A 26,158-nucleotide genomic window follows, 5' to 3' on the forward strand; every position below is an offset into this window, starting at 1 on the left:
TTCTTCTATGATATTCCTCCTTCGATACCATTTAAATTATGCCATAAATATGTTTTTGTGCCATTAGAAATAAAGGAGATAGTTAGGTGAGACACCCAGTATATTTGTTTTATTCAGAAAGTATGTATTGGGCTATTGTAAAATCATTTTTTCAACCTCGATAACTAGCTTTATAATGTCGAAGAATGTAAGCAAATTTTGAAAGAAATGAAATGACATATAATTTTGAAACAGCCGGTACAGTAACGAAACTCGTGAAAGTTGTTTGTAGGAAACGAACGGAAACGACAAGAGGGTAACTGCGTATTATCCGATACTGCTGCGTGAAATTAAGCGTGCTTTGCGTGGCTTTATTTCTTTCCGAGTCATTGAATCCCTGCGGTTCGGCCATAGGTTCTGCTTAATCCTTCCCTTAACGATGCTAGAATAATTTAAACGGGGAAGTCTGAGTCCGTTCTCCCTCCTCCCTCGCTACTGTTTTACAGCGAGCGGAATTCGAGTGGCGCGGGGAACTAATGAAAGAGATAAGCATGTTTATCGTGTCCATCGTTTCGCTCGGATCGGCCAGCGAAACGGATAAGAGAGGATTTTGACGGAACCGGTTCGAGTATCTGGTGTTTAGCAACGGAACGGAACGGAACAGTCCTCGCGGAACTTTTAATTGGCCCGATATCGTTGTTGTCCGATGCTCGAGGAAAACAAACGTTCTCCGTCGTTGTCTGCGTTCCACCATACCTCGCCGGCTGTTGTCCCAGTCACGTTTCTACTCTCCGCTTTATGCCGTTCGAGAAGTTCGAAAAGTTCGAGAAGCTCGTCGAGCAAAAGGGGCCGAGAGAGCGTAGTCGAGAGTCGGCCCGTTGGAAACATAAAACTCCAGACAACATAACTCACCCATTTCCAGACGATCCCTTCGAGAAATTATTTCGTAGGTGGAAAACCGGGCAGAGCTGGGAACACTGGCACGGCACGTGGAACGAGCACGCTAGCCTCGCGAGAAGCGAACCTTGTCCTGGGGGACGCGTGAAAAATCCCCGAAAGCCAAGTTTTCGTCTCGACGTGAAACATCGATTGCCCTTTTGACCGACTTTCAAAAAGCGGACACGATATTCAACCTGTGCTACGGTGTTTTGTAAGACCATTCTTCCATTATAACTCTGACATAGTTTGAAGCAAAATTAAAGGAGTAGACTCGTTTTCAGGATTGCAAGGGTGCAGTGATAAGTAGACTGCGGATCTTTATGCAAAATAAAAATGTTTTGCATTGATTGTGGGAAGCAGGGATAACATAAAAATTGATTTAATCCCTTGACAACTTTGTTATATTAAAAGCAACAATACAATATTCTTGAATATTTTTAATCTTTTACTGTTTCATATTTCACCCAACAAATTTCTTCATAAATGCATAAAGATCCGCAGTCTAGTGATAAGGAATTCTCTAGGTGATGCATTGAACTTGTTCCTTATCCTGAGTTTTATAATACAAGCCATGGAACGTAGAATTTGCATAAAGATCCTAGTAATAGACTAGTAATCAACATATTCTGCCAATAAATTCGAGGTTTCTTGATCGTACTATAGCAGAAATCGAATTTTCTGGTTTTTCAAGATCTATGTTTACAAGATCGCACACAAGGGGTGTTAATCCAGGGCCAGCGAAATCAAAATACAATTTGAACCATTCAATAATTTCAAATCTACGTTATTCCGACATTGAGGTATACTATTTATGATTGATCGTATCCTTTTAAGTCACACTGGAAGGTTATTTTAAAGAAAAAACATTTAAGGGGCGGCATCACGAAAACTCGCATCATACTGAGAAAATCTACCGCACGGCCCTGGATTAATCCACGTAGTAGAAATTCTATAATCGAATTCGGAATCAGTTCGAATTGCTGGATTTTCGGAGAAGGCGAGTGGCATTTCGTTTGGAAGTGACACGTTGTCGAAGTGCTTTGGTTACCTTCGAGATAACCATCGGGACAGATGAATTTCAAGTGACGAGAGCAAGACGGGACGAACAGGAAAGCTGGGAGCTTGGTGGCCGCAAGCTGTCGGATCGATAATTAACGCGACGACGTACAGAGTGCGTACGGTGGCCGTGGCTACGGTGTACGGTGCGTACACAGTCCAATTATTGATATTTCGAGGGATCCGGGTGGCGTTAACTCGTTCCACGTGGCTCGTGCCCGCGCTTACCGCTAGATTATGGTTTACACCGGCATAGCACATCGGCTCGACGTCCGCGCGCGAATCGTGAATATGATAGTAGCCTGCAGGAATGTTGCTCGTATCGATTTTCAAAATTATCATGCAAACAGCGCACGGTGCCCCGGTAATAGGTTAATTACCGGTACCGGCCTTCCGTTAAATCCCGTTACTGTAAATCATTTTCGATTCTAACAGCTTTATACTCTCTCTCTCTCTCTCTCCCCCCCCCCCTCTCTCTCTCTCTTTCTATCTCGTATCCAATAATAAATCCCGCTCGCGCGAGATCTAATTACCGACTCTTTGTCCCTTACTCGTTGCGAAATGATGTGCGGCACGCCCCATTGTTTTCGCTCGTTTCGGCGAGGGCCGTTTGGCCAACGAGCCGCGCGAATCTTCTACCGACCGGAACTACGAAAAAATCGTTATCGTTGTCAGCCGTCAGCGCCGGTGCATTCCTCGGTGTCCGCCAATTTTTCGATGCAACGCACCTGCAACACGATTTAGCCCACCTGAAAAATTATAGCGAACACTCGGCTCGTTGGGCTTGTCGGTGCCCTCTCTTTGCCAAAACTGCATAGAACTTCACATTCGCAAATTAGCCTGTAATCTCGCCTACTCCGAGGCGTCAACATTGCTAAAAGCTATGTATTTTTCTTTTTTTGCTAAACTTCCAAAAGTCGCTCAGATCGGATTGAGCTAAAATTTTGCACATAGGTTCATTTTGGGGTAAACTTCTTCTTGCGCAACCAGAAACTTTTACCTTTCGCCTATAAATTTTTGCCTTTGTCCATGTTATCCAGTAGATTTGGTCTAGAAAATACGAGAAATCCAAGTATCGATACTCGAGGATTAATGGTTCAAAAGTTATGAGTGTTTAAAGTTGAGCGATTTACAGTGTTTTTGACAGGTAAATTATTAACGCGTCCTTGTGGTGCCACCTAGCGGCTGCGCTCAACTTTTAACAGCGCTTATCTGTCAACAGCACTAAAAATCGTTCAATTTTGAACCATCGATACAACTTCTTTACCGACCTAAACATTGAAGCTCCACGTTACCAATCGAGTATAGGGATTTCAGGCGTGGTTCGCTGTGCTAGAAATTCCCTAGCTGTTCTAAAAAAATATTATGTTTACCAATGTTTACATTGTGCATTGCCAACCACAAAAGCCGTACAAATGGATATGAAATACTGAGAAGCATGAGCAGCGGCGGAAGAACGGAAGCTATGAAAGTGTACACGTCGTTTTGTAAAGTGTATTTTACTAATATCTGAAAGTTTACCTATACAAAATGATATCTCTGGAGTTTTTATTCCTTTGTACTGTCATACTCGCAGTAGTGTGCGCAATTTCGGTAAGGTTATAATTGCCATCTGTATACCGTTTCGTTTTTCAGAAACGTGGCAGTTCTGTTATAAAATAATCCGCAAGTAACATTCTATTTAATCGTTATTTTACTAATTCATCTTCTTTTTATTTCAGTTCGCAATCATTTTATACGTGATAACGCAACCGTACCCGAAAATATGGCGCGATGACAAGGAGAAGTATTTCCTGAATCCGAATACCGGCAAAACTGAAAGTTTTTCATTCTCCGATGACAATTGGAGTGTACAGCTGAGTGTCATAGTACCAGCTTATAATGAAGAACAGAGATGTAAATATACTTCTTTTCAAAAATGACATTGTAAACACAATGATTTAATGTTACTCTTCCGTTACAGTGCCACTCATGCTGGACGAATGTATGGAATACTTGGAGATGCACCCAAAGCTACAATCTTACGAAGTAATCATAGTTAGTGATGGTAGTACCGATAAGACTGTGGAAATTGCACATAAATATGCATTAAAGTATGAGAACATTAGAGTACTAGAACTTGTTAAGAATAGAGGGAAAGGCGGTGCTGTGAGATTGGTTAGTAATAGTACACGAGAATTCCCTCCATTCTGAATGCAAGTATTTTTATTGGTTTTTTCGTTCAAGGGTGTTCTGAGTGCAAGGGGCAGTGCAATTTTATTCGCTGATGCAGACGGTGCCACTAAATTTAGCGATCTAGAGAAACTAGATCATAGTCTGAGATCAGTATTAGGATGTAAGTGTAATGTAATATTATTCTCTCTTGACTGTTTCGTCGTAGAGCTATCGAATGAATTTATGTGCCCAAGCCAGGGAGTTCCAACTTATTCTGCTCAGACAACTGCAAGGTCCCCACCATTTGAAACTCTTCGTACTACAGGGACAGGGAACGAGGACAATATTAAGTGGACACTCTTAAAACTTGCATAACTTTTTTCAAATTGGTCCAAATGACTTGAATTTTTCAAGTTCAACATCTTAAAAAATATTCGAGTCATTTGGACCAATTTTAAAAAAGTTATGCGATTTTTAAGAATGTCCATCTAATATTGTCCCAGACTATATAACGATGAAATCTGAGAGTGGAGGAAGAACCTAAGCAGAGAAGATGCCTCGAATAGCTACAAGTTGGAACTCCCTGGCCAAAGCCGATTATATTAAATGATTGCATAAGTTCGTGCCCGATTTGAAAATAAAATTCAATGGTTAAATTTTAAAGAATACATTTCTGCAATTAGAATAGTATGGTGACTATATAATTCTTTTTTACACTCCGCCATGCGGTACAGTTTGCGACATTCATGAAAATCGGGCACGAATGTATGCAGTCGTTTGATACATTGTACAAGGTGTTCGTAATGTGAAGATCTTCGTTTTAGATGACTATATGGACAAACCAGACGATGTTAGTTCATCCGATGCTGTAGTATGTGGTTCCAGGGCACACTTAGAAAAGGAAGAGACTGCCAAGAGAACGTTTTTCCGATTGTTGTTAATGAACGGCTTCCATTTTCTAGTATGGTTCTGGGGAGTGAGAGGTATTAGGGACACACAGTGCGGCTTTAAGCTTTTAACGCGAAATTCTGCCAGACTTGTATTTCAAGCATTACACGTCGAGCGTTGGGCATTCGACGTAGAAATGTTATACATCGCACAGTCCCTACACATTCCTATTACCGAGATTCCTGTGAACTGGACAGAAATAGAAGGTTCCAAGATCGTACCTTTCTGGAGTTGGTTACAGATGGGCGGAGATTTATTCTTTATTTGGTACAAATATAAAATCGGAGCTTGGAGAATAAAGGGATCGAAACAGACTTAAGCGTACACGAGAGACTATCAACGAATCGAAAGAAAGTAATTTCCTTTTTGTAATATTTTTATTGATGATTTTTGTTAATATCCTTTGTAAGGAACGCTTACAGAGGTTTTAGATAAATATAACTGTTTTCACTGCGTCTACGGTCGTACACCAAGAATGTAAGGACTTGATTTCTCAGTTTTCCTTTTGAATCTCAATATTACAGGGTGGTCCACCTAAATATCTCCTCTATTTGCGATGGCTAGACTGCGGATTTTATCCATTTATGACAAAAATGGGCACCTGCAATTTAAAACAGTGGACATGTTAAAACTATTTAACTATTTAATAGTATAATTAAAAGAAGAATACAATATTTATTTGGCTTCTGTGTCCTGCAATTGATACGAACATTTTTTTATTTTGCATAGAGATCCGCAGTCTGGACTCCAGACTCTGGAGATGACGTAACAAATGTTTTTAATGCAATGTAAATGGTATCACAAGACGAATGCATTGCAAATGTTAGTTTTTTTCATCCATATTCTCTTGCATAGTCAGTGTGTGTGCATGAGTAGTGTACAGTCAGGTACAGTTACAAATAGCAGGAAAAAATTAATATTAATTTTTCTGTCAAAGTAGTTGTTTATTATTCTCTTCTACCACATCATGATTTAATTCTACCTCGCTTTCTAATCTATGGATCTAGTGACTTCTCCGGCCGTTATTTTTAAAAAACTAGGCCAGTAATATAATATACACAAAGACTCTGTATACACGTGCATATGTATGTCAATGTATACAGCGTATAGTGTATATCAGGTGATATCAGGGATGGGCATTTTTGCCTCAATTGAGGCAAGATTGTCCACACCACAGCGCCCACTGCCTCCCACCAGCTCCACCGTTACCATGGAGAAAGAACGCGCTTCGCCCGTAGCGAGCAGTGCGCATGTCTCGCGAAGGCTTCGCGCATCGCGGCCAATGCGACGAAGGCGCGCGTTGCATGGAAGAGAGGTTGGTGGGAGAAGCAGGCGTTTGAGGGGCCCCACCCGTGCCCATCCCTGGTGTATATAGTCTGTCCCATATTAGAGTAGACTTGTTGTGCGCAGCTCGACTGATCGCAGCGCCTTGCTGCGAGCCTCCCAACTCCCCTCATTGGCTCATGCTCGTTGTGCATTGGGAGTTCTACCAATCAGGGCGAACCTGCGCAGCGAACGACGCAAACTGGTCATTCGAGAAGTCTATTCTTATATGGGACAGACCTAGTCAGGTACAGTTAGGGTTAGAGATATATAGCAAAAGAAAATACGAAGAATCTGGTACCACGTCAGACTTTCAGAAACTGTGACGCGTTTGTGACGTTGTTTATAACTTGCAAATTTTTTTGAAATTACTTGCTCGCATCATTGTTATTGTCGGTGAATAGTGAGAGACATAGTATTGATCTAACAAAACTGACGTTAGGATTGTTGTCGATCAAACAATTTGCCAGTAAACGTTTATTGAAAAATGTCTTTTGTGTCTCCCATGCCCAGCCGGGAATTTCTTTGGGATGTTTTCCAGAGGTAATATTGCATTTATTTCATTTTGTTTATTTACCTAGTCTAATTGTTATTATTAATTGTTCCATCTACTGTGTATCTGTATTTCTAAAGAACTAATACACTGCTAATCATGCACGTTACCGTTAATTGCATATTAATTCATCGTCATTAAACTGCAGACTCTCCGCATTGTTATATCAGAATGAGAATTGCATAGAATTTTATTACTTCCGGAGTGACAGAACTCCGAGAAGGTTAAACTAATAATTATAACATTCTTGATTTAAAAAATTTGTTTACTTTATCTGTTATATTTGCATTATATAGGAGTTCTATAATCTAACCATGAGTCATAGTATAAATTTGGACAGTCATATCAAAATATATTTGATAAGAACGTGTGTATTTTGAAAATGAATTTGATTGATCTACTAAAAAGTTTAAACGTAATAAATGTATGAATTTCAAAAATGAATTTCATTGAACATTGGAAAAGTTTAAACGTATGAATGTAATTTCTGTTTGTAATTCACCATTTAAAGAGTGGACAAAGACAGATCCGGTGCGATTAGCGCAGACGAATTGCAACAGGCACTTTCAAACGGTACATGGACACCGTTTAATCCAGAAACTGTTCGTTCAATGATTGGTACGTATCTGCTTACTATTCACTTCTAAATGACCATGCGAATTAGCATAGACTTTCGGCACGCACTCAATTGAAGCGATTAGTATTAAATTTAGTACAAAAGCACTGCACAAAAACACAGAAGCGTGCGATCGCACAATAAATTTGCATGGTCCTTTAATATTTTCAATACATGGTTCATTTTATTGATGCAGGTATGTTTGACATTGAAAAAAATGATCCTGATTCTCCAGGTATGTTCGATAAGAATCAAAGAGGAACTGTCAGTTTCGAAGAATTCGGTGCTCTTTGGAAGTACGTAACAGATTGGCAAAACTGTTTCCGGTCGTTCGACAGGGATAACAGTGGAAGTATCGATCGTAACGAATTGAAAACAGCGCTGATAAGCTTCGGCTACCAATTGTCAGATCGTGTCATAGATACGATTATACGTAAATACGATAGAAGCGGTGTTCAAGGTATATACTTCGATGATTTCATCCAGTGCTGTATAATGTTACATGTAAGTATACATACCAGTTCAGTATTTCATTCTACGTTTAGAAAAATCTACATTTATCACTTGTATCTCTTTTTCAGACCATGACTATAGCTTTCCGGCAACTGGACACAGACCAAGACGGTGTAATCACAATACACTATGAACAATTCATCGGCATGGTATTCAGTTAGAGAAGATACCTCACTCCTAAATTTTTCTAGAGTCACTTTTGCCTGTTTTAAACTGTTAGGCACTAATCCCATGAATTGCGGCGGTTTCCGTCGACGATTTTAACACTAGGTTTACGTCATTTTGACGGGTTCTAATATTCTTAATTTGCAATTATTAATATTGTACAGATGCTTCCCTGAGGAATTATTTGCCAAATTTATTTCTTTGGGTATGTATTATTGGAAAAATGGCCAAAAATTTGGACAGACACATTCTTGTTATGTTTATAAAATAATGTGAAATAGTATAGTACTAACTTACGTTTACTGTTAATCATTAATGTATTAACTATCATCAAAATACGTTCTCGGGTCCGATACACCTGGGAAAACATTTGAGTAACGCTCTAGATGATTTTGAGAAACGATTACTTCTCACGAAGCGTACTTATGTTGTACAATGTGCAAAACACATTCTCGTGATATGTTGCAAATATTTTGAACAGCTTCGTTAACTGCATTGTACTTTTTAAATTCATGTAAGACGTCTGTTCAAACGACGTCCAGTTGGGGACGTCTTCAGAAATTTTGAACTGACGAGGCATAGGATAAAACGACGCGATTCATGGGATGACCTAATTGTAATATTTATAGCACGGATGTTATATAAATCTTCTGATACAAAAACGAAATTTACTATACAATTCGCTTCTATATTCAATAGTAAAAAGTTTAATGATACGTTATAATGGATGGTAATGTTTTCGAAACATTATGATACATTTGAAGTACATTCCTAATAAATTATGCATATGTAACTTAAGCTCGACAGTAATGAGGTACAGTTATTTACGCCGGTTTAATGTTAAACACAGATAAAAATTAATGTATGTTGCTTCTTAATTTATTGGAACTATTGAACAAATATTTATTGTTATAGAATATAGGCTGTACAATACACTTTTATGTATATGATATTCGGAAATTCACTTCTTATACCATATAACGAAATCATGTCAATTATAAATATGTGAAAATGATTATTATTCCCATTTAAGTATTTTTTTAGCGATCTGATATACTCTTCCGACTGTAGTACTCTATTCCTAAAAGGTATTAAATGCCGTAAGTTCGACGATATATTTACGGACCTCAAGTGCTTCGATTATTTTTTCTTGACGTATATAATATGTACATACTAGTTTTGTTTATACTTGAAATCTATATTTCTGTACCTTTTTACTATCCGTTTGTACTACGTTTATATTTGTATTGTACAATACTTGGTGTGTACCAAAAAATATATACAAATCAACATTTTCATTCAACTGGAACCCCACTTGCGCGATACAAGCAATTATATTAATTGGAGACAATCACGCTGACCTTGAAGTGTATGATAAAATTAATAACTCAATAATTTTGCGCGTTATACATTAAACTGCAGGGGAAGTTACTTTAAAATATACGGTCCTAGTAAGGTCATACGTTTCAAAGTTATTGAAGTAGATAAGGGTGTCCTTCGTCTAGATAACTGATATACCCATAAAATTCATGCTTTCAGCTTTAATTAGAGTCCTAAAACCTTTAAAAATCTCATTAAATAGCATTGTAACATCAATTTTAATTAAGTGAAAATGATTCTTGCTACATTTCATATATTGCAGAATGCAAATACCGGCAAACATCATCTGTTCCATTATGTCGATGTCGATAATGTGAATCTCTATATTGATAAGGAGGTGACAGTGGCTCTCCTTGTGACGAAATCCAGAAACATTTTTCAGCCTCCGTACAGCGCCAAGACACGTAGCGGCAAAACTCTCAAACTGGTTGGCAAATTTACCGACAGCGAATTCCAGCCATTAGATTAGAAAGGAGGCGCCATCAGTCAGATTTGTCACAACTAAAGCGGTCGGTAAATTTGTCTAACAGTTTCAACGTTTCGCCGCTGCATAGATTGGCGCTGCACGAACATCCTTACGGAACGAATGATTCTTGCCGGAATTTGCATTGTATCTTATAGAAATAGCGGCAAGAATCATTTGCACTTGGACGAAAACCATCGAGGCGGGTTATTTAAAAAACGAAATTTTAAACTGGAGCAATTTTTCGATCCTTCATTGAACCCATGGATATCCATGATTGAACCATATGTCCATATAGTTATATAATATATTGTGTTCATATATCATCATATATCAAATTTTAAGAAAGTGGAATCATGTAAAATGTTATTTTCAGTGATAGTAGTCTTTGTAGATCTGAAATAAATAAAAATCGTACTAAATTATATGGAATTTTACTTTTTAGCATTTTTTGAACATTCTTGAAGCCTTAAATGCATAAAAATCCGCAGTCCATAGTGATCACAGCGGTCCATGACCCAGAAGATAAATTTGAAAATTTGACTCCTCGATGTTCGTTCTTAGTTTTTATTAAATGCTAAATTAAAGAAGCGTCAATTTGTCTTTGGATTTACAAAAGAGAATTACTGAAAGCAACTTTTCGAACGATGAGTAAAAACAATAACGTTGATCCTGAATTTTTTTGGTTTCTACGGACTATGACGAACGCAGTGAACGTTTACTTAACTATGTCTCATTTCACATTTTACGACGACTTCGTAAATATGCAACAGGACACTACCAGTACGTTATACTTCCAACTCATCAAATCCTTTGCGTATGCATAAGGTTACAAACAAATTGAATTGTAATAAGGTTATAAAGTAACGTCATTCATGAGACGGATTATGATAAAGTTTCAGAGACATTGGTGTACTCGTTGTTTCTGGCAGCGGTGGATTTTCTAGCGTACGTAATAGTGCTCTAAGCAGCAAGAACACCAAAGACACAAAAACATAAAAGCCAGTTTCATTTAATAAAATTATTCGTCATGTGTCTACATTTTATAAATATATTCTACAATCTATAGTATCCATTGTCGAAATCATTTCTGTATTTCCTCTTGTACTCGTCACCAGAAAAATCACCCAGAAAACTTTTATGGTAACGTTCCTTGTAAGGATAATGCAGTTCTCGTCCGTAATCGATTCGATGGTTCGGAAAATACCTAGAAATAAATAAATTATGCTCCTTTTCAAAAGAAAAAGAAACGTCTGAAAAAGGCGTCTTATTTCAGACGTTCAAACGGCGTCCAGTATAGGGGACGTCTTCAGTCATTACCTATAATCTCCAAAATAAGGTGCGTCATAATGATCATCCGTATAATGATCCCTGGACACGAGATCGTAATGAGAATTCCCAAATGGCAATACATAATCATGACGACGGATAGTTGGGTACAAGTTCTCTCTACGATAGTAAACTTTGTTCCCATTTCGATCGAAGTGATGTCCCGCGTCGTCTTGCAAATAGTTTCTCCTGTCATCTTTAAATCGATCTCTGTGATATCCTCCGGTATGGTCCTGGTAATCGTGGTAGCTAAACAGCACGAAGAGAAAGAAACGCTCTTTCTATTGCTTTTTTGCACGAGATTCTACGATAATTTTTTCGCTTTTTGGAGCCCGTTAAAGTTAAAAAGCCCATACTTACTTCAATGTTGAATAACTCGAATAAAAAAAATCGCACAATATTCAACAACCACACATTTTACACAGGAAAGATAGCCCTTCCAAATGATACTAACACGATTTATCAAAAAAATTTTTTGCTCCCCGTGTGATGTTCCAAAGTTGCACCAAATTTTTGTTAACCGTCAATGTTGTCTTTATCTCGCTATAACTTTGTAAAAAACCAACATAGCAACAATTTGAAACAGAGCATCTGAAACTAGAGGTTGCAGGCTTTCAAACCATCGTTTAACTATATCGATACGGAAATTTTTGACGGAGTTATGATCACGTAAAGTGGGACCAATTTTTCGGGTTCGCACAAGTGATCCCTTAATTCTTTTGAGGAGTGTAGAATAGAAATTATATTTTTCTTTAAGGAAATCATGAGCCCCTTCTGCTACGATTTATTCGATAGTCACAGGGATTTCTTCCCAGAAGAAAAAGAAAATTAAACTAGTCATTTGTTAACCAAAAACGTACTTCTGCCTATTGTCATAGAGTCCCTGCAGGCCCCGATCTCGTCCAGTATACGCAGCATCTCGGGCCCCGTCCCTAAACGAGTCCCTCGATTTCTGTCCATAATAAACGCCGTTGTTCCCCTCGGACTTATGGCCCCCCTCGTCGTCGTTGTCATCGTAAAAGCTCGAATTATTACCAGACTCGTCCTTATGGTAGTTGTTGGTGAAACCGGTCCGATGATGTCCTTTTTTATAATATCCGCTCCCGTGTCGTTCAAAAGCATTCCTCCCCTGATCGATGGCTTCAGACTCGCCTAAGCTGTGTCTGCCTTTGTCGTGGCCCTTCTGCTTGGTGTCCTGTTCGTCGTACCTCCTTTCGTCCTGTTTCCGTTCATCGAATCCTTGCTGACCTCTATTGTGTCCGAAGCTGTCGCCTTTACTCGTTTTCTCGTCGTCGAGGAATATCCGAGCGGAGTCGATCTTTTTTCGCAGGATATCCGTCAGCGAGGAACCCGATTGATTCTCCCCCTGCAGGATAATCGAACTAGAGTCGCAAAGGACACGCGCTATACTCGCGAGAAACGTTATGTACCAAATTAATGCGAACGACATGACGAATAATGTATCGCTTCTTCGACTGATCATCGGTCGAAAGGATCCTCTGTATTTATGCGAGAGCGAGCGTCCTTGCACGACCGACAAAACTAAACGCATCCTGTGCACGCAGAAATCGAGAGATCCCGTCCGCTGTTAGAGGATTGCCTGGCGACCTTCTTGCTCAATGATCAATGAATCGGAACTTGTCCCGCGATCTCCGAGGCTGCCGACCAGAGATCCCTGTTCCACGTGTATTTCGCGTACACGTACTTCAGTACGTGTCATTTTAAGTACACAGGTACACATGTACTATTTCACGTATATTTATAAATACACGTGTATCAACGTATCCGCATTTTAATTCGTATTAAGTTTTAGGATACATAAAAAGATACAAAAATTAATTTGAAAACCGCTCCCATTAAAAAAAAAACGTAATCATTAAACCTCAAGTGTATTAGAGAAGAATGATGTTTAAATTTATTGTTGTACCAACAACCGCGGAATTTGTGAAACTTGTGATAGTCTCAATACATAAATTAAATTATCAAAGTTCTAAAAATTATACGAATTGAGGATTCATTAATGCACGTACTTAATAAATAAATTAAAAAGTACTTGAAAGGACACGTACCGAGGTACGTGTATTTAAATATACGCGTGTATTTTAGTATACACGTTTAAAACCGCGATCCCTACTACCGATACATCGGAACACACACGCACGTGTCCCAAAAAAACCATGACTGCGATTTCTCGTCTCATTCAAAACACTTGGTACACGTTCGAATTTCTGCTTTAATACGTTAAAACTTACAAATAATACAAAAAAATTTGTGTATTTGTGTGTGTATGTGTGTGATGTTTGTTTGTGTGGCGTGATGTTGAAATAAATTATCATCTCGTTACGGTGGTATTTACAGAACTTACACATCACATCGTTCATATAGGCACCTTTCTCTCTCTCTCACTCACTCTCTTTCTCTCTACAAGTATTGGTAGTCAGACAAAGGTAAAGGTAAGAAATATATGTAGATATTGTAAAAAATATTCAAAACTTATATTTTACGTCGTCTTCGTGGAAATTCTCGGTGCAGAATTGTACAAGACGCTTTTTTTCTCAATTATACTCTAAGTATCCGTAAGAGGGTAGAGTGGTAAGGGAGGGGGGGAAAGAAGGTATGCGGCATTATAATACATCACTAATCGTAGTCTTTCTGTTTCAAAAATATCGTAGCTCTTTCTAAATAGTACTTTCATTCGCATCGTCCTCACTCTCTCTCTTTCTTTCTCTCTCTCCCTTTCGTGCTTTCTAATCAGACATTCATTGATTACTCGAATTGTTTCTCTCATCCGACCGAACTATACAGTATTTTCTGTACCTTTGTTTTTAAATACAATTCAACGATTGCGGTAACTTCCCTCCTCGTTTCTTTTTTTAAAATAATTTTCTCCCCTCGAATGTATGTGCTCTCGAACACTGTTCGAACATAGTCCAGTGTACACTTAAATACAATAAACAGATGCTCGACTTTATTGTTTACCTCCTGCGTTTATAAATAACGTTAACATATACAGCATTTCGTAGATCGTTTTTCCATTGTCCTCCGAGCACGAGTTTAGGATACATTCGACCAAACGTAGAATTTTGTAGGCGATCATCTCCAATGCAACACCGAAAAAACATAAACATTAACCGCTGTTTCCTGTTCCAGCACCCCTGGCAGACTGTATTCGATCAAAATCATGGTTGTCGCAATGCGAATCAAATATTTAAGCTACATGACAAAGTATCAAACCTTCGCACTCGAAAAATTGCTATACCGTAATTTCTTTGTATTCGATTAATCACCAAACATTTATAAATCGTACCAGAAGAAATGATTTCCGAGTGTAAAGGGTTAAATCTATTTTTTGATACTTTAACCCTTAGCACTCGAAAAATTGCTATACCGTAATTTCTTTGTATTCGATTAATCACCAAACATTTATAAATCGTACCAGAAGAAATGATTTCCGAGTGTAAAGGGTTGAATCTATTTTTTGATACTTTAACCCTTAGCACTCGAAAAATTGCTATACCGTAATTTCTTTGTATTCAATTAATCACCAAACATTTATAAACCGTACCAGAAGAAATGATTTCCGAGTGTGAATGGTTAAATCCATTTTTTGATACTTTAACCCTTAGCACTGGAACGGGGACTCTAAGACGTCAATAAAAATGACTATATCAGTATTCAAAATATTTCTTACATCATTAATTTTGTAAATTGGTAAATATTCTAGGTCGGAAGGAACGTAACGTTTTGGAATTGGAATAGCTTCGAGTGCAGAGGGTTGAGACTGCCAAAGAATGTTATCAACCCACGTACCCTTCAAAAAATACAGGAACCATAGCGACAGATGCATTTTCTTGATCGAATAGTTTTTGTCAGTGGTGCAACGCGCCACATGTTAAAATCAAGAATAGCTTTCCCCGCTAGATGACTCGGGGCGGCCACGTGTACGTGTCATCGACACAACTATGCAGAAACTAAACGTATACGAACAGCATTGGCCCACCTCTCCCATACCGTGGCAGTACGTAAAAATAAAAGCACTTTACAAGTAAAATTCACGGTGAAACGAATGAATACGACGGGTACACGACATCCCATTCATGAGGATGAATGGACGTTAAACTTATGTACAAGTGTCTATACGATTAACATATTTCCATAATTTATGCTTACTCTGTACATGCGCGTTCTTCTTTCTCTCACACACACACTATCTCTCTCTCTCACTCACTCACTCAAATAACTACGAAAGAATTAATATATTTACAGAATTTGGCGGGTTCGTTAAAATACTTAAAAATCGACGCGACACAGTGCGACAATGCTATGTACTTGCTGCATATTTCTTTCTATACTCAAATTTTTTTTGTTCTCTCGCGTTCGGTCATCGACAATCACGCGGCTTTTTGCAGTTAATGGAAGAAGTTCTGATCAGTTCGCACGCTTAACTCTTTCTCTCGATAAAAAATAATGTAGATTCACTGAACGACCGCCCTATAGTTCTCTATGAAATTATTATCTGACCACTGGCTTCCCTTTTACTTATGATTAGACTGCGGATGTTCATGAATTTTCCAATTTTTCCGGACAAATTTTTTGAAAGTGGTATCAAATAGAATTCTATTTTCATTGGTAATATCTAGACTGCGGATCTTTATGCAAAATAAAAATTGTCTACATCGATTGCAAGAAATGGAAACTAATTTGAATGTTATTTCTTCCCGCAATGATTTTAATAGAGGAGGAATTATATATTGATGTCTTGATATACTCAATTTTCCTATAAATACATAAAAATACGCAGTCTAGTAATAGCATTGTAGATTCAAAATAAATAAAAATCATACTAAATCCTGTTGAATTTAATACTCCAGCATTTTCTCAACATTTTTGTAATCCGTAAAATGCATGAATATCCGCGGTCTACTCATGATCGAACATAATCTGCGGCTACGGTGCACGTTTATTCGTTCGCGAGTTCGTTTTTACTACTACTGCCATTGCGTGTCCTCCTTGGACTTTATCTTCGCGTCCTTCTTAATATACAAGCGTGAATAGTCGTCCTGGTAAGAAGTACATTGCGCGTTTAACTTGTTCGGCTTCTGCATGGTGGCGGTGGTGACCGGCGAGTTACTCGGCGAGTACTTCATTTCCTGTAACTGCTGTAGCTCCTTCAGTGATCGCATCACCATCTGAACATCTGTCTCCTGCTCCGTTGGTTGCACAGTGTTGCTAACAGGCTCGTCCAACAGTAGACTACCATCTTTCCTTTTATCCGGCACCCCTCTGGCCGGCGCGTCATCGTTAATGATCTGACTCAAGTAATTGGTAGCAGCAATCGTCTCTTCGTTCTGTCTTTGCTCCTGTTCCTCCTTCGACAGAGACGGTTGCTGTTGCTGCATAGGCACTACAACGTCCGTACTGGCATGCCCTATCTGTTTCTCGGCCGCTTTCGCCTCTTTCTTCCGTTTCTTAACATCGTTTGATTTGTGCTTGACCTCCACGCCTCGTTCCCGCCTCTTGTCTCTTTTCTCAGTCTTATTAATAACATCGACAACATCCTTCTCCTCCGACTTCTTCTCATTTTTGGTTTCGGCGTTCTCGTGCAGCAACCGGTGCTTCAGAGACACAGGCTTCGAATGGGAGGAGGAGGAGGAGGTGGTGGTTTGATTCAACGCGGGGTAATTAGAATGCTGAGGCTGTGAACACGAGTATGATGCTTCCTGCTGTCTGTGTATGGAATGATGTCCACTTTGAGGCACTTCATTTGCATTTGGAAGAACGTTCGACGTCTCGGGATAAGCCGTTATAGAAACTACATCTTTCTTATTCTCGTTCGCTTTAGCTGATGACTTATGGAACTCGCTAACAGGTGTGATAGAAAGGGAACTATTACCTAAGTCCAACAAATTAATCTTCTCCACGTGGCATTTCGCCGGCTTCATCGCCATCAACTGAGCCGTAGGCACCACCGAGATCTTACCTACGGCGGTACTGTTCGCGGAATTCGTCGAGAGACTCTCGTGTTGCTGGCTTAAACTATTTAGCACGTCTTTACTCTTCTCCTTGTGCTTCGCATTCTGCTGCTTCTTCTCCGCGTTCTCGTTCGACTTCGTAGCAGCTACTGGTTTCACATAGTTGCTGGAACTTTCGGCAGCGTTTGCAACTTTCGATACTGTCGCTGACAACTTTTCCTTGCTTTGAGAGAGAACACTGTTCACGCTCGACGGTTCTACCTTCCCTACAGAGTTGTATACTACAGTCACCGATGCACCGGTGCTGGTACCATTCCCCACATCCTTCGCTTTCTTCTGCTTCTTCTTCGTGCTGCAATCAAATCGTGCTGCGGTTAAGGATTAATGAAATGATTAAATGTGCCGAGACCTAAGAAGCAAAGGTGAGATAATGGAATACGATGTTAGTAGGAATCGTGTACAGGAAACTTACACAGGCTCGGACTCTTTAACAAACTGTAACAAAGCGCTCTGCGTCATGCATCCGCTTGGCCATAACGGTAACACGTGCTGCACCATGTATGATGCGACGAAGTTAAACATGTCTTCGGTCTCCTTCGATTTCCTCGGTCTCAGGACAGTGTAGATTTGTCTCCTCGCGTTCGCAATTTCGTAAACCAGTTTCCTGCGTGATGGAATAGGAGTTATATTCATCCGGCTATCTCGAATATCAATTTTGTCCAATAATCGAACGATCGATTATGAACAGACTGCAGATCTTTATGCAAAATACAAATTGCCTGCATCGATTGCAAGAGATAGAAACCAAAATGGATGTTATTTCTTCCGAAAATGCGATGAAAAGTCAATTTTAAAAATTGTACATGTATATGTACTACCTTAATGATTTTAATAGAGGAGAAATCATATATTTGACATCTTCGATTTTTTAAATTTCCCAACAACTTTGAATCTCATCTACTCAATTTTCCTATAAATGCACAAAGATCCACAGTCTAATTATGAGAGTCTCACTTCGTTTCCTCGGTCCAAGGTAACTGTTCCTTCGGAAGTTTCTTTTTCTCGGAGTTCTCGCAGTTGTCCTCGTCAATCAAGATCTCGGAGTCTGGTAAACCGTCCCCATCCCTGAAACGAACACGATAATTGCAGACAATCAAACACAATAAGGATTCTCTATGTGAGTATGTATGATATGACAATGATTAAAAGTGATGATTCTGTTTTCACCTAAATAAGAATCTAACATGAACTCCTACGTAAAGATGCATAATATATGAATCGAACGCTATCGAACGTAATGTTTCGTTTATTCGAAAAAAGAATGGCGACCATGAGAAACTAAACACTGACACTGATGGTAAAAAGCCCCACATGTCCTCCGCCTATTTCCCTAACAATTGCAAATAAAACGAGAAGAAAATGTTGCGTTACAATTTCATGACCGAATAAAATCATCCTTGCGTGTATATGAGACACCGAGGCAGCAGCGATAAAGTAAGCATGAGTAAGAAGAGGAAGATAAAGAACAATCGGAGGTAAGTGAGAGTAGAAAGGGGTTTTCCTCTTGCGAGGGGCACCTTACCAACAAAACCCGTATATCCAGTATAAAGAAGGACTAAGAAATAGAAAATTGTAGTGAGTTCCCAATCAAAATTGTCGCAGTTTTAAAGTTAGAGTGTCTCTTTCAACGTGACATTATTATTTTTGCTCTCTAACGTCAGTCAAATTTGTATAAACCCTGCAAGATTAATATACCGGAAGGATACTTACTTTTCTTCACCCGACTTCTGACAGTCGTCAAAATATTTGCACATCATAGATGGCGCTATTGCATCAATAGCTTCTTTTAACCTGCAACAGATTTTTATTTTTAATACCTGTTATTCCACATTCCGTGGCGAAAAAAAACATACTACCTTTGTACAAGATCCTTGATACTGCTTTCAACATCCTGTACATATAACTTCTTCGTTCTATTCTGCAGCGCCATCTTACTACACGGTAAAAATCGTGCCAGATGTTCGTACGTCTCTATCCTTGTAGCCGGCGAGGAAAGAGTTCGTAATCTTTTCTCTAAACTGAAATAGAAGTGTATCATGTAGTTGTTTGTACGTGTCGAACACGCGATACAAAGTTTTAAATGGTTTACCTTAACAATAATACGTTCACTGTTGTATCGAAAAATTTAGTCTTTCCTTCTTTATTATTCTCGGCTCGCGCCTTTAATTTATTAACTATTTCTACAACGTTCTCCGGAAGGGAGTCAGGCAAAGGTGTTTCTTTGTCGTTCTCGTCGCATTCGGATTCGGTGCCTATACAACGAGATTTACCGGAATCGGTTGTATCTCGGCTCGATTCGTCCTCGACTCTAGCAGCGTTTACTACACTCTCTATCGCGTCGTCAATATTACTATCCTTGCCGCTTAACTTTTTAAAATCTATCTTCTTCCCGTCGAAACCGTTCGTGTTAGCTGCCTTCTTTTCAAACTTCTTTATATCGAACTTTTTCTCCAACGTGCTCTTACTCTTCGGCGGATCAGTCTTGTCGGACTTTTTCTTCTCCTCTTGATCCTCTGAAACTGATACGTACATGTTACAGAGGGATTCTGGTTTTTCATCCTTAAAAGATTAACTTTTTGCATTTTCGTTAAGCATACAGGGTAGAACATTTTTATTTCGCATAAAGATCCGCTGTCTAGTTCTAACCACGTTATAGAATACGTGTGCTAAATATTTACCTTCCGTATCCGTAGTCTCCGCTTTCTCCTTCTTCTTAGTTAAAGCTTCTCCGTCCTGTTGAGAATTTTGTTGATCCTGTAAATTTGGTTGCTTTTTCTTCTTCTTGACGATATTCTCCGGAACAGACTTCTTCTCTCCATTTTCATCTAGCTTTTGCTTCTGTAAAAGATCGTAAAGATTCTTAACTTAAACTGTAACTCTACGTGGTAATCTTTCATCATAACACTTCAGTTACTTTTCTTGGTTGATCACCGGTAATATCCTCAGCTTCATCTTCGTCAGACGAACTGTGAATTCGTTTCTCCGATCTCTTGGGACTGTCCACGTCTTCGGTGTCCTCTTCGCTGCTTTCGCTGCTTTCTTCCTCGTTGCTGTTGTTATTATTATTGTTGTTGTTGTTATTGTGGACCAGTGAGTGCCTGTCCGCTGATCTAAACTCGAGAGCTCCGCAGTTGATGTAGAAACCTCCGTGTGCTGTAGTCACGTCTTCCGGTACGATTTCATCATACTAGAACAATTGAATAATTAATTACAATGCATTACATGTAGTACAGTCGTGTTAACCCTTTGCAATCTTTCAATAATTCTATTCCATATTATTTTTTTCATTTTATGGATATGAAATTCATGTAACGCCTTATACAATACTTAAATGTTGAGTAATTGATTATTATTAGACTGCGGATTCTATGCATTTATGACAAAAATATTCACATACAATTTAAAGCAGTGAACATGTTAAAGATATCTAAGGACATCAATGTATTCGTTTCATCTTAATAGAATAATTAAAAGAAGAATACAATTTTTATTTGGCTCCTGTGTCCTGCAATCAATGCGAACATTTTTTATTTTCCATAAAGATCCGAAATCTAATAATTAGACTGCGGATGTTTGTGCAATTTATTTTTTGTATGCAAATTTTGAGAGAGAACGTGGAAACAAATAAAATATTATTTTTCGTAGTATGTAGTAGCCTTTACAGATTTGAAACAAATGAAAATCGTACTAAATTCTGTGGAATTTTATATTCTAGCATTTTTTGAAGATTCGCAGTCTATTGATTAGATACCAACATATTTAATAAACTAAACAATATTTCGAATAATGGTATAGCAATTTTTAGTGGTAGCTCAGAGTCACCACTCGAGTGCTAAGGGTCAACCTTACTCGCACCTCGATTTGTGCAAAATTGCTCGCATGTGGTCTCGTAGGACCACAATATAATAATGTTTCTAATTAATTATTTCTTTATATTAGTTACATCCCTGTTAATATTTTTTGACAGGAAGGTTGACAGGAATTATGAAGATGAAGACATCGAAATTACCATGACCCCATGCGAGTAACTAAATCTTAATAAAGCTGTATGTCTTACTGCATCAGTATTATCGATGAAAGAATCGTTCTCATCGTATCCAGCGCCCAAATCCACATAATCGTCGTATTTAGTTCTTTTCCTACTAGTGGTCGACGTTCCCTTAAATAAATGAAATACATAAGTATACGGTAAATTATAGATTTACTTTGATTATCGTAAATGGATCAAGATCAAGATCTACATACATATTTCGCTTCAAATCGCCGCGCCATGTCGCGGAGTTTATCATCGTCGTCGCCATCGTCGTCGAAAGGAAGTCCGTTGATTGTATCCTCCTGCTTATGTTCTTTTCTACGTTTCTTCTACGGTAAAAAAGACAAAATTAGATTATTAGTCTGTGAGGCGCGCGATCATTCGCCTGTCAGCCGGACATCACCTACTAACCCACAACGTACGCGCGCGTACTTTCACTATTTTATCAAAAATTCAGAAATAGTCCGCGCACTGCGCATGCACGGAAATCATCAGCTGTTTTCATTGTACCCGGAGTAATTGAACAAAATTATACGGGGCGGCACTCGTGACACAATTAAAAATGGGGCAACTTTCCGAAAACGATCGAACGCGTAAACGAAAGCCGCGGAATACGATTTTTCCCATTAGGTACCTCGTTCGCGAGCAATACGATCTTTAACATTAGTTAAACTATCGAAAGGGTAGTCTTATTTCTTCTTTCAAGAAAGAATAAGAACAAAATGAATTTTTTTTTAGACGGAGCTCTGCTTTTTCGAGAAAAATGGGTTCAAAAATATGTTCTTGGAAATGAAGCCCTGAACGAAAAAATATTAATCTATAGCTTTGTTAAGAATTACCCCATTTCCCACCGTAAAACTTTGCATATGTTAAATGTGGACTGCTGATCTTTATGCAAATTAAAAATTGTCTGCATCAATTGCAAGAAATAGAAACTAAATTGAATGTTATTTCTTCCCTTAATGATTATAATTAGACTGGGGATGTTTATGCAATTTTCTATTTTTGTAGGCGTATTTTAAGAAAGCGAATTAAATGAAATCTTATTTTCAGTGGTGGTAGCCTTTTTAGATCTGTAATAAATGAAAATCGTACCAAATTCTATCAAATTTTACATTAAAGCATTTTTTGACAATTTTCAGATGCCATAAATGGGAAATCATATGTATATTGACACGTTCAATTCTGAAAATTTCCCAACAATTTTGAATTTCATCTGCTCAATTTTGCTATAAATGCACAACGATCCGCAGTGTAGTTAGATGTATATTACAATTAATAAGGAGTATACTATTGTATGTTTAACGAATCTATATAAATAAAAAACATGTGTACGCATTTATTAATGAACATAAGAGTGATATTTCTCGTAAATAAATATATCGATCAATCTCGATACAAGGCGAAGACAAAATTGATTCACAAGAGGGCATGAGCCGTCCACTGATACCAGGAGCACATGCTACGTGCAGAGTATAGAGTACATATATGTATAGCGCCCGTTGCCCTTTCTTTCGTGACGCGCGACTTCTTATCATCCTCTGTTACCCTAATACCAGAGACGCTACAACAAGTGAGTTTATTTGTCAATAAACCTTGACATGTGTGGTTTGCATACAACGGACAACATATAAAAAGAAAGAATCTATGCGAATCGAAATTTTCACGCACAATATCATTTGTAAACAATACCGCGAAAACAATTTACACAATGCCTAGTCACATGCGAATACGGAAGAACCATTTCGTAGACGTGGAAACAGCATTTATTCAAGCAGAAATCACGAGAATTTTCTAAATGAAAAATTCATTGAACGCGCGTCTAAAAAGCGTTCGATACCAGCTCGCCACATTATATCGTGATCATTTCACGATACCGAATAGATAATAAAAAGATAAACTTTAGATTAAAATAAGGAAAATCTGAAAGTATGATACACGTTCGCGTTGTACTCAGATTTACATAGGAATCGCATTATCTCATAATCGAATTCAAAAATTCTGATTATTTAAAAAAAAAAATGCAATGCACAATGCGAAAATGGTTTCGTTCTAGTTGGAAAATCTTCTATCGCGAAAAACGCGGGACTATCAATTAGATAAGAGGACGGATAAATAAAGGTGTAATAAAAATTCAATGCAGAACTGATTAATTCTCGGTTTTCCAGAAATTACGCGAGACTAACGTGCGACAAAGTGTTTAGGGAGCGGGGATTGTCGGCGCATCGATCGAAAAATTAAGATCGGGGATTTTCTCGGGCGCACACGTCTCCGTAAGATCATCGATAAGAACAAAAGCAGAGAAACTATAGAAAAATCATTGGAAACGAACGCTGAACTATGCAAAGCGATTAGAAAAGAAGAGAGGCGCGAATACGAGAGAGAGAGAGAAAGAGAGAGAGAGAGAGAGCTGTGCAACAGTCACACGTCGCCTTGGAGAAGTTGCAATGCCGGACCGTATGGTTGTGCACCAGTAATTCCGTGGTATCTATTTCGTGCATCCTGAACAATGACTACTGTCGGTGGAAACGCTGGTGGCTCGGTGACGATGGTTCTAAAGAAAACCCCGAGCATGCTTCTGGGCCGAGCATACATTGTCACGGGCCAGAAACCGGCGACGCATTATGACGTTTCTATTCGATGGCTTCGTACTGATCACACCTTTTTCGCATCTAATCCCGCGGACACAGTTGCAGATTCGTAACCCCGAAAAAAAATCCCAAGATCCGGCCTGAAACCGTCGAGAAACTCTGTGTGGCGAGATGCTTGGATCTCACGCGATAATCGCGACATGACAATTCGCCTAAGCTGCGTGCACGAGTCCCCCTTGTCTCGTGCAACACGAAAATGGTCGATCCCATTGGAATTTTTGCAGTTTCTTGTCAAAGTATGGTACGCGAGAACGATATCGTTGGGCCGGTGTTTGTCTCGAGCATCGAGCTGAATGTTTTGGATGGGATCGAACCGTATGGGACACGCGTTTCCATGAACATTTGTTTCGTTATACCACGAGAATTATCGCTGGTGAAAGGAAGAAACTGACCTCGCCTGCTTTGAGGAGCTGTGCATAGTTGAACTCAGGACATGCCTTCTCGTTCGACTCTGGCAGGGTGAGTACGAAGCGGAAGGAGGGCGCGAGCTGTTTGCCCTTTTCCTCCTTTTTCTCCTTCTTTGCAGCGTAGCCCAAGGACTCCGGGAACTCCAAGGTCTGCAATGGTACCCGTTTAGCCTCTGACATTCCTACATTTGCACGAACTCAACGCGGATCACGGAAACACTGCGAACGCTGCGGCAACAACATGGTCCTTTCTCTTAAACACCGCACCGACACCGCCACTCGCACGTCGCCATCTTCGGCTCGACTGTTTTTAGAGTGCGCTGTCGACGCCGCCGCCACGGTCCCGTTCTCAACACGCGAATTTCCAACAATCCTTGGGCACGTTCCCATGAATTCGCGATTCATTGTTTTGTTTTTGTAAATTATATTCGATTATTGCGTTATATCGACTAAATTCAACTATCGACTACTTACTATTTAGTCGCGATACACATAATTTATTTAGTCGATAGTTTTCAGTCGACTGAATTGCTTTACTGCGGTTATCCGTTATGTTCTCGACGTTGATGAAACTTTTTAAAAATCTATATTAAAATCCTTATATAAAAAATTTATATTAATGTTTATTATTCATTTCCTATATATGTTGCTGTAACTGTATTTACTTTTATCTGATTTAATTCTATATATACATTATTGCTGGATTTATGCCTGTATAATAACTGAGAATAAATTGATAAATGTATAATAAATATCAATTTTTGTATTGAATGTAATAAAAATATTTTATTAACATAAATGAAATACATAATATTTCTATGTTTGTACATACATTATACAATTGAATATATACAATTTAATATACATATATATAGTAATACTCCACCATTGCAGAATTCATTGCTGGAAAAAATTAATTATTTTTTGTAATCGCATGATCCTGACTGGACCGATGGAAACCCAGCATAACGATACAAATCGGTGCTGCCCACACCACGCAGCGGCACATACTCTAACTCACTCTAACTCTAACTAATTACCACTAATTATCAACAGCCTCGGCCACGAGACTTGTTTTTGAGGACGATATGCTGGGTAGATTATTTTCCAACGTTTACCAAAACCTCCCGTGCGTAATCAATTTATAGATTTCTTATTCGAACTACGATTGTGTGTATGTAAATATTTTGAAAATGAAAAGGTTATATTTGTTCATAGACGATTTACATCACTGGGTCAATCTGGTTCGTCGATCATTGGCACACCGGCAATAACAAACCTATGGAGTCTTACGTTAAGTAGAACAAAAGTACGATATCACTTTCCTCATCCTAATGAACGTCGCCGCATAAAACGACATGGATTTTACGCCAGAATGGCAACGCTTAGTGGTAGGAAAATACTTATGAGGAGAATATTAAAAGGCAGACATGTACTTAGTCATTAAAAATAATAAAATGAAAACATGGCAAGTCGTGTACACCAGTGTACACTGTTTGTGACTTTTGTAAAATATAAATTTAGAAAATATATGTATATGAAATACACGGCTTTGACCTAAACATTACGTTTTACATTCAAATTTTCCTCCCAGCGCCATGGTGCAGTAGCGCTATC

The 26,158-nt window shown here is 38.7% G+C and overlaps 5 protein-coding genes across 7 annotated transcripts; 3 read left to right on the top strand and 2 right to left on the bottom strand.

Annotated features, from left to right (window-relative positions):
- The first annotated feature begins 3,375 nt into the window (after positions 1-3,375).
- LOC143209338 (dolichyl-phosphate beta-glucosyltransferase-like) lies at positions 3,376-5,404 on the top strand. Its single transcript, XM_076424820.1, has 5 exons — positions 3,376-3,567; positions 3,696-3,870; positions 3,938-4,131; positions 4,201-4,309; positions 4,953-5,404. Exons 1-5 carry the CDS (start codon positions 3,505-3,507, stop codon positions 5,393-5,395), a joined length of 984 nt encoding a protein of 327 aa, XP_076280935.1. The 5' UTR covers positions 3,376-3,504; the 3' UTR covers positions 5,396-5,404.
- A 1,285-nt stretch (positions 5,405-6,689) lies between these two features.
- On the top strand, positions 6,690-9,544 carry LOC143209339 (programmed cell death protein 6-like). 2 transcript variants are annotated; one of them, XM_076424821.1, is made up of 4 exons: positions 6,690-6,942; positions 7,464-7,570; positions 7,765-8,072; positions 8,150-9,544. In XM_076424821.1, exons 1-4 carry the CDS (start codon positions 6,887-6,889, stop codon positions 8,240-8,242), a joined length of 564 nt encoding a protein of 187 aa, XP_076280936.1. In that variant the 5' UTR covers positions 6,690-6,886; the 3' UTR covers positions 8,243-9,544. The 2 variants fall into 2 exon arrangements, with proteins under 2 accessions (XP_076280936.1, XP_076280937.1); XM_076424822.1 differs by having other exon boundaries at positions 6,691-6,942; positions 7,804-8,072.
- A 391-nt stretch (positions 9,545-9,935) lies between these two features.
- On the bottom strand, positions 9,936-14,170 carry LOC143209336 (uncharacterized). Its single transcript, XM_076424819.1, has 3 exons — positions 12,279-14,170; positions 11,410-11,667; positions 9,936-11,296 (listed from the first exon to the last, which is right to left on the bottom strand). The coding sequence occupies exons 1-3, from the start codon at positions 12,968-12,970 to the stop codon at positions 11,146-11,148; spliced, it is 1,101 nt and encodes a 366-aa protein (XP_076280934.1). The 5' UTR covers positions 12,971-14,170; the 3' UTR covers positions 9,936-11,145.
- Positions 14,171-15,117: 947 nt separating this feature from the next.
- Yem (yemanuclein) lies at positions 15,118-24,863 on the bottom strand. Of its 2 annotated transcripts, XM_076424817.1 has the most exons (12): positions 24,527-24,863; positions 21,696-21,812; positions 21,508-21,609; positions 20,365-20,637; positions 20,129-20,288; positions 19,540-19,969; positions 19,307-19,468; positions 19,161-19,241; positions 18,973-19,005; positions 18,405-18,515; positions 17,863-18,054; positions 15,118-17,742 (listed from the first exon to the last, which is right to left on the bottom strand). In XM_076424817.1, exons 1-12 carry the CDS (start codon positions 24,719-24,721, stop codon positions 16,407-16,409), a joined length of 3,192 nt encoding a protein of 1,063 aa, XP_076280932.1. In that variant the 5' UTR covers positions 24,722-24,863; the 3' UTR covers positions 15,118-16,406. The 2 variants fall into 2 exon arrangements, with proteins under 2 accessions (XP_076280932.1, XP_076280933.1); XM_076424818.1 differs by lacking the exon at positions 18,973-19,005.
- Positions 24,864-25,509: 646 nt separating this feature from the next.
- Positions 25,510-26,103, top strand: LOC143210149 (large ribosomal subunit protein bL34m-like). The gene is made up of 2 exons (XM_076426737.1): positions 25,510-25,670; positions 25,760-26,103. Exons 1-2 carry the CDS (start codon positions 25,630-25,632, stop codon positions 25,986-25,988), a joined length of 270 nt encoding a protein of 89 aa, XP_076282852.1. The 5' UTR covers positions 25,510-25,629; the 3' UTR covers positions 25,989-26,103.
- Positions 26,104-26,158: the final 55 nt, after the last annotated feature.

This window comes from Lasioglossum baleicum, chromosome 6, assembly GCF_051020765.1.
Source record: "Lasioglossum baleicum chromosome 6, iyLasBale1, whole genome shotgun sequence".
In the NCBI taxonomy this organism is placed as follows: Eukaryota; Metazoa; Arthropoda; class Insecta; order Hymenoptera; family Halictidae; genus Lasioglossum; species Lasioglossum baleicum.

Bases quoted from the DNA above. Each gene is read 5' to 3' on its own strand.
- LOC143210149 (XM_076426737.1), top strand. From the start codon at position 25,630: ATGCTGGGTAGATTATTTTCCAACGTTTACCAAAACCTCCC. The intron at 25,671-25,759 runs GTGCGTAATCAA...ATTTGTTCATAG, and splicing joins AACGTTTACCAAAACCTCCC to ACGATTTACATCACTGGGTC.
- LOC143209336 (XM_076424819.1), bottom strand. From the start codon at position 12,970: ATGCGTTTAGTTTTGTCGGTCGTGCAAGGACGCTCGCTCTCGCATAAA. The intron at 11,668-12,278 runs GTACGTTTTTGG...CGTGCTGTTTAG, and splicing joins CTCTATGACAATAGGCAGAA to CTACCACGATTACCAGGACC. The intron at 11,297-11,409 runs GTAATGACTGAA...ATTTATTTCTAG, and splicing joins CCTTATTTTGGAGATTATAG to GTATTTTCCGAACCATCGAA.
- Yem (XM_076424817.1), bottom strand. From the start codon at position 24,721: ATGTCAGAGGCTAAACGGGTACCATTGCAGACCTTGGAGTTCCCGGAG. The intron at 21,813-24,526 runs GTCAGTTTCTTC...TTTTTACCGTAG, and splicing joins AGCTCCTCAAAGCAGGCGAG to AAGAAACGTAGAAAAGAACA. The intron at 20,289-20,364 runs GTAACTGAAGTG...GATCTTTTACAG, and splicing joins CCGGTGATCAACCAAGAAAA to AAGCAAAAGCTAGATGAAAA.
- LOC143209339 (XM_076424821.1), top strand. From the start codon at position 6,887: ATGTCTTTTGTGTCTCCCATGCCCAGCCGGGAATTTCTTTGGGATGTT. The intron at 7,571-7,764 runs GTACGTATCTGC...TTATTGATGCAG, and splicing joins AACTGTTCGTTCAATGATTG to GTATGTTTGACATTGAAAAA. The intron at 8,073-8,149 runs GTAAGTATACAT...TCTCTTTTTCAG, and splicing joins AGTGCTGTATAATGTTACAT to ACCATGACTATAGCTTTCCG.
- LOC143209338 (XM_076424820.1), top strand. From the start codon at position 3,505: ATGATATCTCTGGAGTTTTTATTCCTTTGTACTGTCATACTCGCAGTA. The intron at 3,568-3,695 runs GTAAGGTTATAA...TTTTTATTTCAG, and splicing joins CAGTAGTGTGCGCAATTTCG to TTCGCAATCATTTTATACGT. The intron at 4,310-4,952 runs GTAAGTGTAATG...TCTTCGTTTTAG, and splicing joins TCTGAGATCAGTATTAGGAT to ATGACTATATGGACAAACCA.